This window comes from Triplophysa dalaica, chromosome 10, assembly GCF_015846415.1.
Source record: "Triplophysa dalaica isolate WHDGS20190420 chromosome 10, ASM1584641v1, whole genome shotgun sequence".
Classification (NCBI taxonomy): domain Eukaryota; kingdom Metazoa; phylum Chordata; class Actinopteri; order Cypriniformes; family Nemacheilidae; genus Triplophysa; species Triplophysa dalaica.
This window is the reverse complement of record NC_079551.1, coordinates 16,301,199-16,318,096: the sequence shown is the minus strand read 5'-3', so window position 1 is coordinate 16,318,096 and position 16,898 is coordinate 16,301,199. Positions and strand designations below refer to the sequence as shown.

General features: G+C 38.7%; 1 protein-coding gene across 2 annotated transcripts in view; it reads right to left on the bottom strand.

Moving 5' to 3' along the window:
• The window catches only part of nek7 (NIMA-related kinase 7), a 75,603-nt gene that overhangs the window by 35,839 nt on the left and 22,866 nt on the right, over positions 1-16,898 (bottom strand). For both annotated transcript variants that reach the window (XR_008907824.1, XM_056759615.1), the window contains exons 5-8: positions 14,202-14,312; positions 8,350-8,458; positions 6,448-6,555; positions 718-812 (exon numbers count right to left, since the gene is read on the bottom strand). Coding sequence is in view for 1 of the 2 variants with exons in the window: in XM_056759615.1 (XP_056615593.1) it covers positions 718-812; positions 6,448-6,555; positions 8,350-8,458; positions 14,202-14,312 (423 nt within the window). In the remaining variant the exon portion in view is untranslated. The remainder of the gene's footprint in view (positions 1-717; positions 813-6,447; positions 6,556-8,349; positions 8,459-14,201; positions 14,313-16,898) is intronic.

Sequence of the window (16,898 nt, the reverse complement as noted above, 5' to 3'; positions counted from 1 at the left end):
CCAGGCACTGTGGGAGGTGTAGCTACTGGTAAGCTTCCCCCCCTAAAAAAACACTCGGGGGATTCATGAGATTGAACGAGTGTTGGACTAACAATGTGTCTATTTCCGCACAGTGTGAGTGTGAATCTGTGCCTGCGTGCGAGTGTGTTTATACACCAGTTTTTGGTAGCCAGCACGTCCCGTGGGATCAAGCATTGTGTCATTTTCAGATTGCGGCTACCGATTCCAGGTGGCCCCTGAAAGGAGGGCCAAAAAGTGTACCCTCCCAAAAAAATGCCCACATTTGTTTTTGTACGAATAAGACTTGTTACGTAAGAACGCACACTTTCTAAAGGTTAAAAAGTGTATGGTAGATATAAAAACAATGTTGACCCTTTTTGCACATTCGTCTTCAATTCAGACTGGCGTCTAAAGACCAACACTCTGCCCAGAGTCGTGTTGTCGGGAATTGTGTGCTATTAAAGGCTAATAAAAGCAGTCAGTATCCTTTTGGATAGAGTGGGGCGCATGTTATCTAAAACACATGTAAATGTCATCCGAATTTCCCCTTCGGCTTCGGAACACACTCCAGGTTTCCTATGCGGGGGAACGTTTACCTCAGAGTACAAAACCATATTGTAATTTTCACGACGGAGTCGTGGTGTCTGATTGAATCTCACAAAAGAAGAGGAACAGTGCTGGCGGAGGGGGATGACGGGATGGATTTCTATACTTTACCTCATAGAGCAGGCAGCCTAGCGACCAGATGTCAGATTTGAAGTTATATCCGTTTTCGTGTATCCGCTCGGGAGACATGTAGTATGGGGTGCCCACTGGAACACAAAAAGAGAGACAGTCGGAGCGTGAGAGACGGTTAGGCTGTGTCTGATTTGCAATGCGAGGAGTTCATCCATGGATGCTTCATTGACAAAGGTTTCAGACTGAAGAGTTTTCGATGACAAGAGAGAGGTTACGAACAACACCGAGAGACACATGAACTCAATGATGCGTGCCTGTAGTGAGGGTCAAAATACATATTAACAGTTTATATGTTGACAGTAAAGTGTGCAATCTTACACCAAACCAATGGCAGTGGACGAGCGACAAACAATTTGAAGTGTTCTTTAACAAATAATACAACATTTCTACTTAACAATTATGATTTTCTGATGATATCTCTATTTATGCATTTGCTCTGAAGTCCAAAACAGCTAATTGATGCAATGTAGAGCCTTCACAATATACTAGGTATATTTTATTGCTATATTATCGGTCATTTCGGTATTGGCCGATAAATAGTCATTTTTAATGTTTTCAGTATCGGTATAAAAACAATAAAATTAGGGCAATAAAAGTGAATTTTTGGAAAAACGCATACTGTTTGAGGGAGATTGCTGTCTGAATGCTTTCTGATCGCTTTTTTTGAGACCTGACTTTTTGAGAACACTTTTTAATGTTTTTAAAGTAAAAGCAGTTGTCTACTTTTTGCCTCGCCTTCACTTTTAGGCCCAGAAAAAATATAAATAATAATACCAAGATAATGTATATCGGCCAATTATTAGCTTCCAATGTTAAAATGTTAGGTATCGTTACTGGGCAAAATGTACATATCAATGCATCCCTACAATATACCGACAAGGCCAATAACCGTGATATTACAACATAACGGTTATAGATAGTTTTAATGCTACAAATATGATAATATTGTAATTTATTCAGCTAACCCTTTAAAAATTGAGGAGCCACAGTGGTTACAACTCTGCTCATATTTTGCGTGTGATTTCTTGCCCAAAAAGAGAAAAAATATATAACATTTCTTTAAAAAAAGTTAATATATATAGCAATGTTATCGTTTTAAGAGCATTTAAAGAAGAAGAAAATTTGGTCAAAAAAATCAAGTTAAAATAACATCATATTTTCCCTAGTTCTTCACTAAATAAACAAGAGCTTACAGGAATCAGGAAAAACTGAAAAAGCACAATACAGATTTACTAGAACAACAGCACTGAAATAAAACAGCGTTCTTTCAGGACGGAAAACCGACAATTTGGGAACCGTTTTGACATTCACATTGTGAGTACAACTTTTCCAGATGGAGCTTAACGCTGTGTATGTTCATGAACGCATGTAGGTGGATGGTTTAGAAAGACGTAGGGCTGATTTCAAACCGTAAGAATGAGTAAGGAGAATCAAAATCTCAGCTTACATAAGAGAAGATTCAAGAATCTCTCATTCACTTCTCATTACGCAAGGAGCTGAATGATTTACAGCAGGAGCCATTCAAGGCAGCCAAATAAAGCTTGTCTTTTCCCTTCTGCTGTTGTACATGGGATTGTCTAAGAAAATTGACAAAACCGTAGAAGCCACTGTGCCAAGAAAAATATCTGATGGGTTTACCACATCCTCTGTAGGTGTAAACCACTGCTAACCATCTTTAACAGAGAAACACGGTCCTATCAGATGATTTAACTAAGAAAACCATGTATTGCCTTACTGTTTAATTTGATCAAAACATACAAATATAAAGGACAGGGCAGTTTTGTGTCCATATTTGGTAACCATTTGGTTACCAACATTTTCAAAATATATTTTCTTGTGTTTGGCAAAAGAAAGAAAGTCATGTAGGTTTGGAATGACATGAGTGTGAATAATTGGTTAAATTTGTCCAATTCTGTTTTGTAATGCTATCCAATGTATAAACAGCTTATTTCACATGTAAATGAATCTACATGCATGTACAAAGTAAATAGCATGTTTACGCCCCATGATATTGCAAACGTTGCAAGGCTTTGAAACTCATAACAACACACACGCGAGACTGAACAGAGCGTGGGGTCACTTAGTCTGTAGCCCTGCAGAGAAGTGTGGGTAATTGGCAGTGACTAATAGCCATCAGGCAGAAGAGCCGGACCCAAGAGGCCAGTCAAACTCCCTAAAGCCATGACGAGCTTCTTACTGCTCACTGACTGTAGCCAACCAGCCAACTGCCGTCATAGATTGATGATGGAAAGAAGGGTAAAAAAAGAACAGTAAAAACATTCTGACAAATGCTTGCAGTTTACAAAAGTTTAGCCTTGGCACAAACAGCTCAGATCTGACAAAGCGTTAAGAAGTCTCAGGTGGCGAGAACAAGACTCAACGTGAAACATCTCGACTCCAAACGGTGTCAGAATGGCTGGCCAGGTAGAGCAGCTGAGGTTGAAACTGTTACTGAGAAAAACACAAGCATACCTCCTACTGTCTCCCCCCATGATGCAACATGCATGTCAAACCAATCAACGATACTGTGATTTTATACAGCGAAGCAAATTCATACAGATTTGATAAATGCCAAATAGGAATAAAAGAGAGTTCAATTTTATTGATTTTAATGACCATAAATGTATGACTAAATTCTGTAAAACTAAGCGTGACTCTAAAACAAAGAAAATAGTAATGAACCCCTTTATCGACTGTACAAGTAGTGAAATCCATTAAGTGGTCATCACACTCATGTCGTTGTCACGTTCAGAGTTCAAGAGCTTCAACATCATCAACTATCATTAGACACTTGAAAGGAATCATCTCCTGTTATGCTAATGGTTTCATAAAGGCTTAGTGCTACAGAGTTACTATTCCATCGGCACATCAAATTAAGAGCGCATTACTTATTCATGCAAATAAATTGAAAGTCGTGTTGGGATTCGTTTCCATTGTTTTGAGTTGTAATGACATTATGATGCGTTTTTGAGAAATGGGCTGAGCTTTTTCTTAGCAAAAAGTAGAACGATTACGGCTGTCTCTCAACGGCACGCTAATTACGCGAAAATTCCCGAAAAGTTGAATTACAAAAAAGAGAGGGCTCCAGGATGTGTTTGTAGGTTAGGGGGATTTAAAGAAAACCCTGTCCTGTCCGATTAACTCTCCAAATCTACGAATAAGAACCACTTAATTTGTCACCTCTACCCCTTTAGATAACACGCTAGAACGTAATTAGCACCATATGCAACGTTAATTGCAAAATACAGGAGTTACGGGATTAGCTCGTTTTTATTTGAATCATCTTTTGTGTTATCGTTTCCCTCACCAAATTCCTTTGTTCCAATTTCCCCTCGCTTTCAGCTTCCACTCGGTTTAATTTAAAGTCTAGCAAGCCTCTGGCGGCAAACGTAAAGAAGAGCTATCTCCCCTTTCCTTCAATCTTTTGCTTTGTTTGTATCTGTGGGCTGCGGAGCCGCTCGGAGATAAAGTTAAAAGGCAAGGGCTCGGCTTCTAAGGAAAAGAATTGACAGCCGTGGAACGGCGCTTCCCGGACCTCCATCCAACGCGTACCGGAGTTCTACCGTGGTGGTTTGTCTCATTACAGACTGAACTGTCAACCCCCAAACCGCACCGAAGCAACCCCGCACCCTCCGCCCTAAACCGCCCCCGTGCGAGACGGTGAAACGAGGAGAGAGAGAGAAAAGGTGGAGCGGTTTCGAGAAGCGAGAGAGATGGCGCGAGCGGGAAGCTTTGGTCTACCCGCCCTGAGGGAGGCACAGATCGAAGGTCTCTTTGCCCATGGGTGAATTTAACCTGCCATGTAGAGACTCATGAATTTCATACCCTGCTGCGGCTCAACCTTCAGCCTGCGTATGGAGAGCCCGAGCCTGTGGGACAGGTGACACGGGCTTGTGTAGAAGACTCTCTCGTGCTGTACCTGCCCGACGCCTTTTTGTGCTCGTTTGTACATTCCAACTGTCAATACTAAAACATCCCGGGAGAGGAATTCTGGGTGCAGGGGAAAATAAATACGTATGGACGTGGGTAGGTAGATGGTGGATATCTCTACAAAAGACCATTGCGGCCGTGGTGGTGCGATAAAATCCTGATGCACTAACTGTTATAAATCACGACGGGGTCCAAAAAAAGCCTTGTTAGGGATCCCTAACGTGGCAGTGTGTAAATGATACCGTGTGGCACCGGCCCCGGGAGCAGGTGCGAATGGATGATGTGGTTGTGCGGACCACCGGCTCCAATGAAGATGGTCCCCTGGTGAAGCAGACACCATTAAGACATGATTAAGGAGAGCCCCGATTAAGCCCTTACGGGGACTGTAGCTCATCCTGAGCTTTTGGATGAATTGCGGTTCTGAATGGAGGGAGGTATCCTGCAGAGGGCGCTGTGGGCTCAGGTTTTTATGATGCAGTCACATGCATTTCCTGACTCACGGTGTTGTTTTGTGTTGAGGTGAATGCTACCGGCTTGCAATGCGAGTCAAAACACACACTGTGAACATGGAGGTTATTTCTAGATGCTTTAGCAACAACTTTACAGCAGTTTTCTATTTGCAGTGACATTGTACTCATCACCAAGCTGACATTAAAAATAATTATTTATTTTGACATACTGTACAGTCCACACAGATGCACTTATCACCTATACATAGATATACATTCATAAGTATTATTTTGCACATACGTAAATATGAGAAAAAAATCAAATAAACGCTTTATACTATTTCAATCATTATTTCATGTTAGTTGTGCACTGCGTGTTTACTTGAACTTCATAATCTTTATACTTAAAAAAAAAAAAGATTACCATTTAAATATTGTAACAAATATTGAAAAATCTTGATGCAAGGACGATGCTAAGGTTTTTTTGGGGGGCAGCGCTTGCTGACCCACGTTACAAAATCTCACTCCAAACTATGATCTTCTTTAGATCTTGTTTCGGTGTCTCTGCGGGTCCTTCATTAAACATATAATAGTTTCTCCCTGTTTTGGTAAAAACTGTGAATCTTATAAATTAGAAGATAAGCACGCCACATTATTGAGCATCATTTATGTCCATAGGGCAAAAATGAGCCAAAGGTAAGATGCTAAACTAAAAGAAATATTGGACTAAAGTCAAGACACATAGGTGGAGTCACACGGCTTTACCAAATGTGCACGTCTGAATCCAACTGCGAGAAACTAATACAAATGACTATAAAGATGAAGACAAGCTGTTAGGAATTTATAAACTGTTGAAGTGAGATTTTAAAACAACAGGTCATTTTGCATGTAAGCTGTATTAAAACAGCGAGTGGGCTGCGTTTCTAGCTAAGTGTCTGGCATGTGATTCCTCTAATGGAGAGCTATGCTAAAAAGTGGTGACTTCTCTAAAGAAATTGCTTTGTCATGGGGAAGCAGAATATGTGGACACCATTTGATGTTACTCTAGTGTGTAGTGTTATACGGTGTGTGATTAGAAAGGTCATGCCAAAGGTCAAGGCAACAGAAAGCTCATGAAATGGTAACAGGAACTGGCGCACTTGACTCTCAACAGGCCCCAGGGGCCAATAGGAAAGAGATTTCCAGCCACATGGTTCTGCTCGTAGCCAGACATAATGAAACGCATCCAGGCCTTAGTGAGCAGATAAAGAATCTTCCAGAAGCATTCAGTCCTCGAAAAAAGAATAAAAAAGACAAACAAACAGACAGGAAAAAGGGAAAAAGTGATTACCTAGAGAATGAGCCGCAGTGGTTTTGGAACTGAAGAAGCGTCCCAAACCCAGGTCGCCCAGTTTTACCACTCCAGTGGCTGTGATGAAGACGTTTGCCGGTTTAATGTCTGTAACAGAATAAATGTAAGCTAACATTACTAGAGACGTCTACACATGTACGGCTAACAAGCACATCATATAGGACAACCAATGAAACAGAACTAAAATCAAGTATTTATAATTCTAGTTTAAAATTTCGTAATACAATTTATTTAATTTAGTTTTGTACATTATTTGACAAAGATCTGAATGTATTACCCATCATATAAAATGACTAAAAACTATACTTTTAGAAAAAGTGAATTACAGTATTGTACAAACTGCATATTTAAATGTATGTGGGACTACAAAAATGTGTCCTAGAATTAATGTGTTGCAATTTGCAGATGATTTTATGCAAACCACTTTTTTCCCAAGTATAAACCCGTGACCTGAGCTTTTACAAAAACAACACACGGACAAAACATTTGATCCTGAGCCACAAACAAAAGTGCACGACACAAACATTAGCAGTCTGAATGTAGAAAAAGGTTGGAAAAAGAAGAAAGGTCACCAAAAAGGTTACCATTAGCAAGATACAGTATTTACTTTTCAGCCGGTCCTAATCCTTTTCATGAGATCGGCCGCATGTTGACAGCAAGGTAACATGATCTTAACTTTGAGCACAAGGCCTGTTGAAACCTTTACTGCTAATTCATATTCTCTCCCTTCACAAGCGCACGTCTGGTATGTTACAATAGTTCACCAAGTGTTGCATAAAAACATGAGAACTGGGGAAGTGTCTCAGGTCGCTGTGGACAGTTGCGTCATCTTGCTTGTTTTCGAATGGCAATAGGATGATGCAATGCATGCTGTAGAGTGTCTGGTCAAGCTTGTGCATAGCACAGACCTTAAGATTCCTGTCTCAAAGTTAATAAGAGGCAGATGTATTTTTAAGAAAGAGTGGTTTTAAACAGCCTTGCATGCATCTAAATATGTAACCGTTGGACTGAAGGGTTAAGACCATTGAGTCCGAAGTTTGCGTCCGAAATTTGCACACATTAAAAAATAAATACAACCTCACGTTGTGTCAGTCACATTTACACACTACCTCTGATATTTTCGTTCGTCATAAAAAGAATCGGACCGGATTTTCTGCGTTTTTGCATCCGTAGCAAGCATTTTGAGTGGCCTTTTATAACAGTTCAGATACGCCGTACAAACGAGACCATTAATGTCACGTCCTCAAATGAATCATCATAAAACCCCAACGTTTTCATATTAACACCTACTTTGAGTGTGTAAAGTTAGATTAGATTGGATTCAACTTTATTGTCCTTGTACATAAAAAACAAGGCAATGAAATGCAGTTAGCATCGAACCAGAAGTGCAAAGTAGTTAATAATTGATATAGCATATATGAGAATATACAGAATATATGTGAATAAACAGGATGTGCATATATGAATTTGAAGTGTACATAAGTATGTAGTGAATATATGTGGACTATACATTGTGCAAATGAATATACAGGGAATGTTTATGACTGTACAAGATGCATACAAATATACAAGATGTATACAAATATACAAGATGTATTAATATGATATACTGAAAATGAGTACAGTGGTACACTGCATTTCTGAGGAATATACAGAGAACACTATGCAGAATGTACATGATTGTAAGACTATACAAACTATATGTACACATATATGAATGTACAGATGTATAAGCAATATTCGCAGTGATTTATAGCAGTAATTTGGGTATGGGGGTTCATCTAAGTTGAGGCTGGAGTGTCATTGAGTTAGTGAGTAGAAGAGTGTGCGAGTGTGTTTATGTTTGTGTGTTGTATCACATGCACGTGAGCGTGCACATACCTCTGTGCATGACGCGGCGAGAGTGCATGTGCTCCAATGCGCTGCACAGCTGAACAAAGTACTTCCACACCGTCTTCTCCGGAATCAGTCTTCTTTGTTTCTTGAAATGCTGCGGGCGGTGAACAAATAAATAAATAAATACACTGTAATCGAGACGAGACGCACAGCCTTTCATTTATATGCACGCTATCCCCGCTAACTGGAAACGTCAACATTTTAATTTAGAACTTTGGCAGCGAAACTGCATGGACCTGTTGTCCTGCACGCTCAGCGTGGACTATATATAGCTGTAGATCAAACCTGTCCGATCAGAGCATAACAAAACCGGCAATGACCATCTTATAGTTCTGCTCTGCTGCTATAATCTGATGCAGGCTCTATATTGAAAAGCATCTTCCATAAACTTTTATTTCCTTTGCGTTTGAAGCCACTGCAATGGAAACCATCTGACATTTGTGAATGCAGCAGGAGTCTCATGGGGAAACAAACATTTCTTTTTTGTAAATGCAAACATGCTTTGGATGGTTAAGTGTATACATGGACTGAGAAAAATCTCTTGATACGAGTAACAAAATGTAACTAAATAACACCAACAAAACCATCTAAATAACGTAAACGTTTTTAAAATTGTGTAATAATTTTAGGTTTTTCATGATAATAAAAACTAAGAATGAGTCAAAAACTGGAACTAGTTTATTAGTTTAACTGCTCTAGTTTCTAAAACCTAAATTAGAAAGTTTTAACTAAGTTTAATTATTTTTATGACTCATTATGAGTAGTTGTGTTGCCTATGGTGTGACAGCATCAATATAAAAAAATTAACAATGAAAATATATCTCAATTATACTATATTATAAATATGTTACTAACAGATTGATTTCTACATTTTTCTATGTCAATTCATTTCAGTTTTATTTATATAGCGCTTCTCAAAATATGCATTGTTCCAAAGCCGCTTTACAGGAGAAAATAAGAAAAACAAAAAAAAGGTAAAACCCAGCACAGTGTGTGCATGGTGTTTATATAACAAGCAAGATCAATATAGTAAATAAGATCTAATAAATGAAGTCTCCCTGTGGTTTATTTATCATATTATGCATTAAGTGAATGCTTGCTGTCTAATATAACGCCTAGGTCTTTAACTGTATTTGTAAGAGTAACAGTACAGCCGTTAATTGACAGGTTATAATCCAAAATATTCTGTTTATGTGTCTTTGGTCCGATAAGTAATATATCTGTTTTATTGAAAATTAAAGAAGGAAATTTCTAGTCATCCAATGTTTTATAACTTGGATGAACTCTACCAATTTGGATAGCTGGAAGGAATCATCTGGTCTTGATGATGTATAGCTGAGTATCATCTGCATAACAGTGGGAAAAAAATCCAAGTTTTCTAAAAATGTTGCCAAGGGGCAGAATGTATATGGAAAAGAGCAAGGGTCCTAAAACCGATCCCTGAGGTAATCCAGAATTTACTTGTGTTAGATTTGACGATTCCCCAATTAAATGAACAAATTGATATCTGTCTGATAAGTAAGATCTGAACCATTGTAGTGACTGTGCCTGAATACTGGTATAATTGTGAACACAATCTTAAAGAATGTGTTGTTCTCCAGTATCGAACACAGCACTAAGGTCAAGCAGGACTAGGGGTGAGATGTTGCCTTTATCCGATGCTATAAGCAGGTTGTTTATAATTTTAACGAGCGCAGTTTCAGCGCTATGAAGCACGATTAAAGCCTGACGTCAATATTTTGTAAGAAAAAAGCACAACTAAGTGGACACTACATTTTCAAGTATTTTAAACTGGTTAGGGAGATTTGAAATCTGTCTAGTTCATTGGGGTCTAAATTTGGTTTCTTGATAAAAGGCTTAATGATGGCCAGACTAAAGTGTTCTGGGACATGGCCTAGATTAATTGATGGGTTAATGTTATAAATGGGCTCAATTGCAACAGGTAGTAACTCTTAATAATGTAGTTGGTATGGGGTCTAATAAGCATGTTGTAGGTTTAGATGTAGCAATAATTCAATTTTATAGTTGAGAAACACTGTAGCTTTTCTTTTGGGGCAATGGATGGTACTAATTCATAGGACAGACTTGGAGGTTGAATTTTTACTATTTTGTCTCGTATGTTTTCGATTTTCTCTGTAAAAAGATTCATGAATTCACTGCTACCAAGGTGCATCGGAATAACCAGGTCAGATGATGCCTGTTTATTTGTTAATTTAGCAACTGTAGTAAATAAAAATCTAGGATTGTTTTTGTTAGTTTCTAGCAGGTTTCGTATGTGCTCTACCTTTCCCGCTTTTAGTGCCTTTTTATAACAGTTTGCACTCTCTTTCCATGCGATTTTAAAGACCCTTCAATTGAGTTTGTTTCCATTTGCACTCCAGTTTACGTGTTTCTCTTTTAAGGGGTGCTTTTGTAACATGGTGCTGTTTTTCTCATTAATCTTTTTTGACTTCATAGGTGCGACAGCTTCTAATGTGTTAGAGAAAATAGTGCCCAAGTTGCTGGTGATGTCATCGAGTGATTCTGTATTTATTGGTATGGTTATTAGAGAAGTCAGGTCTGCCAAGGTCTTTGCGAAACTATCTTTAGTGTTCGATGTGATTGTTCTACCCTGTCCATAACAAGTTTAACGGCTGATTTACGCAGTGTGTATGTTAGAAGATGGTGATCGGTGACATCGTTGCTTTGAGGTATGATATCTATATTGGTTAGACCGGCTCCGTGGGATATTATCAAGTCTAGTTCATTTTTGAGCTACATTAAAGTTAATTTAAAAATATATTGTTTAGTCTTATTTTCCAGAACTTATCAAAAAATCTTAAAACAAGATATATTTGTATAAGAAGTGAGATAACCTACAATAATAACACTCATTTTCAGAAAAATGAAGTGAATAAATGCTTAAAACAATAAAAACGTAATCTCAAGTGTATTGTTCTTACTCCATTGGCAATTTAATGTTGATACTTTTTTGGAAGCAAAGTTGCTTTGCTTCTCAATTAAATATATTTCAATTTTAAAGTTCTTCCATATTTGTACAAAAAAAACTAGACAAAAAACATAGAAATTCATTTTTTTGCATTTAACATTAAAATGCTTTGTCTGCTTTAATGTCAATGTCGCAAAAACTTAGTAGGAAATTCTGGGGTTTACTTTTTATAACACTTTATTATAAAAGCAAGGCCATTCATTCAATGATTTTTTTCTCAAAATTTCCCTAAATTTAAGAGCTTTTTGCACCATGTCGTCCAAAGCAGTCGGTGTGCTCTGGATGAGGTCTGCGGGTGCATGACCTCGCTTCAAAGCACAAATTAATATGACGTTACATTATTAATTAAGACAGAATAAAGCTTGCCTAGCCAGAATGACTCAGTAATTATATGACCTTTTAACATGCTGTCTCAATAACTGAACCACCAGCAATGAGGTAAACCTCCTTGTCAAAAGAATTAAATAAGAGATGTATTAAAAAAGAAAAAAGAGATCCGCGGGTTATTTTAGGGCGAGGTATTATTGCCACTCCAACCGTACCTCTTCACACAAATGATCAGATTGGTGGCGAGCGTGCGGTCTTGAGCGCCAGAAACCTTGGCCCACATCCAAACAAAGTCGGTGGATCTATTCTTCCCCTGCCTTTCTATTTGCATATCAGAGGGGCGTTTGATGTCAATGAGGGAGAGAGGCAGCCCCTCTGTGCCTTTAAAAAGCAAACACGGCACATGCAATATTCTGTAAGTGCATGCAAATGAAGGGGCCATTTGATTTCATTTGAATTCCGAGATGGACGTGGAGAATCGGGAAGGGGGCTGAAAAGATCAGGAAAAAATCAAAAAGAATAAAAAATGCTCAAATTTATGCATTCGGAGCTTCTGTTTAACATATGGCCCAATGTTCGCTTGTATCCGCTTAACAATGCTGAGGGGATTAGCGCTAAAATATACCTTTGGAGTGACATTGTTAAATAAAATATACAACTAATTAAAGTGTTACAGAGGAAGGGCGAGATGGGCAATTTGGTATAGTGGCAGAGCAAACAGAAATAGCTGACGTTTTGGGTTTTCGCTGCATTATGATGTCCGTTAAAGCCTGTCGTGTCAATGGCGTCGTTTTACTAATCCTCACTATTCCTCATTTATCCGACACAAATGTGTTGAAAAGCTTCGATGGAGAGGTTTTGTTTGCGCTGAGAATTATTTATGCGGATGGAGATCTGGCAGAGGGGATTTTAACATGCAGGTCATTAAATTTGAAGCATCAGGTTGTAAACCTGAGCTGTACGGATGTCAGGAGTGTAAGAAATGGGAAGGAATCAAAGAAGGACAATCTAACTACGTGATATAGCATCGACTGAATACAATTGTTATAATCAAATAAAGATGATGGTATGTAAAATATATATATAATATATTGATCATGAAAAGCAAAATAAACTCAAGAACTAAAATAAATTGCAGTAAAAAGAAACAAAGATTGTATTTAACTGGGGTGTAACGATACGCTCAGCTTATGGTTCGGTATATATCTCGGTACTGGCCTCACGATACGATACACATCACAATATTTGAAACAAAAGAAAAAACGGAAACCTTGGAATTAAATTAAAAAAGATCATTACTTTTAAATTTCAGAAAAGTTCAGTAACTACTGGACATGCATTGTTGCAACACAGAGGATATTAGTCATCAACGACATACCAGTTCATTCAGTCTCATTTTGACTCAATTGACTCGTTCGTTCAGTCAAGGGCGTATTCATTCATTACATTCAACCAATGAAACGCTTTAATAGAGCTCCGACTCAAAAACTATTGGCTCGTGTGTCTTTGAAGCTGCACTGTCTTTGCTTGAGACCGTAATGAATTAGAAATATCTTTTAAAAAGAAATATTACATAAACTGTATTATATTTTTTCACTTGGTTCAATCTTTAGCATGTCATTAAATCTTTAAATGTACAGTCCGACTCACTTCATGCCCTCTCTAATCGGTACAGCGCTGGATTCTTTTGGCTAACTTTGAGTTGCATTTCATGTTTTGCGGCAGCTCACCTCAACGGACAAATTAACATTGGCATATAAAAACGTTTGAACTTGTCTTTGTAATGAGTTTCGGGGTGACTCACCACCAGTTACGCTTCAAGTTTGCAGTGTTTTACCGGCGATTGTGAAGGAAAATATGACGTTTTGTAAACTACGAGGAGTCTTCTCTTTCCTTCTGAGACTTCTCTCTACCGCGTATGTGAGATAAGCACTCGTGACACGCTGGCGCAGAGTAGGTAGCGTCTTGAACGCTAAACGAATAGAATTAAAAGAACATCATATCGTAAAATCTCTCTACGATGCATATCGTTACATTTTTGCATCGCAAAATATTGTACTACGAAGTATCGTTACACCGCCTAAATTTAACAACAAAAAATGTCCGTGTAAGTTATATTGTGTAAGGTCAATATGAAATTATTTTCTGGTATTATTTTGGATCATTTATCAGTGTATATCGTCTGTTATTTGTCGACCAAAACTCATAAAAATTGAACTCCTTGGTCCGCCTCCGAAACAACACTCTTCTTCAAATGATGTCATCCTGCACTCTTAATTTAGACACCTACCCTCTAATTACATCAAACAGACGTAAAATCAAGTTCCACCAATTTCTATACATAGAAAATCCAGTTCCACAAGATTGAATGTTTCATAATGACCTCAGACATCAGGGTTTTGCAACATCATAATGGAATTAAATGTGATAAATCTACACTTATTCATTCATCCAGGATTCAACAAGGATGGAGAAGAATAAAGGAAAGAAAAGTGCTGACAAATCGGCACATGTCCCCTACCTTTATCATTTGCGAGAGGTCCCCGGCGTCTGCGAGTTCCAGTACTATATTTAGCTCATTCTCTTCGATGAATGACGCATGGTATTTAATTACATTGGGGTGGTTCAATTGCTGTGGATGAGAGGAAAAAAGCAAGAGATAGAGTATCAGTGACTGTTTAAATATTAACAAGACTCTGTGGGTCGGGAGAGCTTGCAAACAGGAAGGTGGCAGAAACCAAAGCAGATGCTTGTATGAAGGTAAACATGATATAATCAACTACTGTCCGAGGTCGCCAGCTGACTTCTAGACCAAAGGGAACCTTTGGAAATGACAATAAAAATGGATCACAACGTAAAGAGTTGCTTGAGTACGGTACTATTTGAGAAGGAGACTACTAGTTGGTTACTAGGGTGTTGCTACATGGTTGCTAGGGTGTCTTAACGGATTCCAAGGGTTTTTCAGGTGGATGCCAGGGCATTCTGAACAGAGATCTAAGATACGTCATTTTAAATGAGTTATCTAAATATCTTGTACTTAAAAGGACAGGTCACCCCAAAATCAAAATTATTTCACCATTTACTCATCCTCACATCATTTCAAACCTCTATGACTTTCTTCCTTCTGCAGAGCACTTCCATAATACGGACATTTCTCTAATATCTTCTTTTTGTATTCAACAGAAAGAAAGAATCACATACTGTACAGGTTTTCACCAACATGAGGGTGAATAAATGATGACAAAATGTTTATTTTAGGGGGGACTTGATCAATAGTAATAGTGATTCTTGCCTCACCATGCACCAATAGCAAGCAAAACAAGCACACAAAATGTTTTTTGCTGACGTTTACATTCAAGGCCAAGCAGCAGTAGTGCAAGACACCCCCAGCCCCCTGCCCCGCACTGCAAGCCCAAGCCTTCAGCTTTTCATTGTTTCCTGTTGGTTGGTCAATGTGTAGAAGACTTCATAACTGCAAAGACGGGAGGATGGGGGATGTAAAATAAAACAAAACAAGTATATCAATGAGAAGCAAGACAGGCGAGTGTCCTCGCGAGCAGGAGGGTGTCGGCCCCGCGATGCGCTGTGACACAGCAGAGGGGTTATTAAAGAAATGTTCACGGCCCGCGCTGATACAGGGAGGACGTGAGCATCTCTGTTGCCGTCCCGTGACTTTCGTTAGATGTATTTTTGGATCACACAGCTGTAGCGAGTGCAGCCGGCGGTGTCAGCCCCACTCTTTCCCCTTCCCAAACCTCTCGGCTGCCACATCCAACACGGCGGACATGAAAAGCAACTAGCACAGACCCAATAGCGACGTTTACTTTAATCATGTAAAACGCTGTAATTTCAGTCTTCTTTTCTGTAGTGAACCTTCTGTTTATGACGAGACAGATTATAGTGACAATTATATTATTTTAACTCTGAGCTGTATTATCCGGTTTGATCGTCTTGGGTCTGGAGCTGTTAATGGAATAGTTAAGCTAAAAATAAAGCAATAATAATAGTTTATTCACTTTTATGTCATTCAAAACATGTATATATTTTTCTGTGTAACACAAAATAAGATATTTTGAGAAATGTCTATATAATGAAAGGCCCTATTGGTCTAATGTTGTATGGTTAGCAACATTCAACCTAAACACACTCTCATATTGATTTCATAAGATCTGTTACAAGAAATCAACTAATGAGGTCATGAAGGGGGTTTATGGCATACATAACAATTACTATAAGAAACTATGTCAGCTTCTTCAGCGATTTCTGCTGTTAAAAAATAGAAAGCAAAACATTTCCGCATAACAGCATCATTTTGTTTACTGTGGGGAAATGGGGGGTGTCTTAAACTGACAGAGAAACAAATAGGCAGATACATGGAAAGAGGGGGGCTACTGCCAGTCTCCCTCATTATTTTGATTTGCGACTCTTTTGTATTTTTCTCTGGCTTTGTCCACTGAGGTAGAAGGCATGATTCTCTGTTCCACGCAAACGGCTTATTAGCAGCTCGAGGTGAGCTGGTTAGAACCACTGATTTCATTAGCAGCGAAGTAGAATGTATAAGGGAAAAGAAACACAGAACATGGTAGTAAGACTGGGACGGTGTGTAAATGTTTCACCACCTTCTGACCTCAGCGTAGAGAAGCATTCGCCTGGCAAAGTGTCGTTAAGGAGCGTGACGGCAACCCCCCTGCCCACATCATGACCTCTTCACCTGCCACCTCCGCATCCTCCTCGCTTCCTCCCGTGGGACTGACGCTATCTCAGGAGGCCTGAAACTTCCAGAGGGCTCGCCCTGATCGCACATGCAGCGTTTATAACGCTGGAGGTCACCGGGTCGCTGCGATGTAGCTTGCAAATAGGCGTTTGTACAGCTGAATGACCTAATGGTCACAACAGGCCACAGCTTTTTAAAATATGATTATAAATCGTCCATACTGCCAGTAAAGACGTCACTTTATTTTAATTCCCCCCTCTCATAATAAACTAGGGTTGAGCAAGTTGACACAATTGATACAATTGTCTTAAGGGACAAGTATTGTTATCACGATAAATGACGAATCTCTATTTATTTTTAAAGGCAAATTTCTTTTAGTGTGAACAGTGTAATAGTTCAAATAAGAACAAATTTACAAAGCATTTTAAAACTACTGATTATTTGTTTTGCGCATACAGTTGGATGAGGAATCATTTTTTTAAATAAAGAACTAAAGAAAAAAAC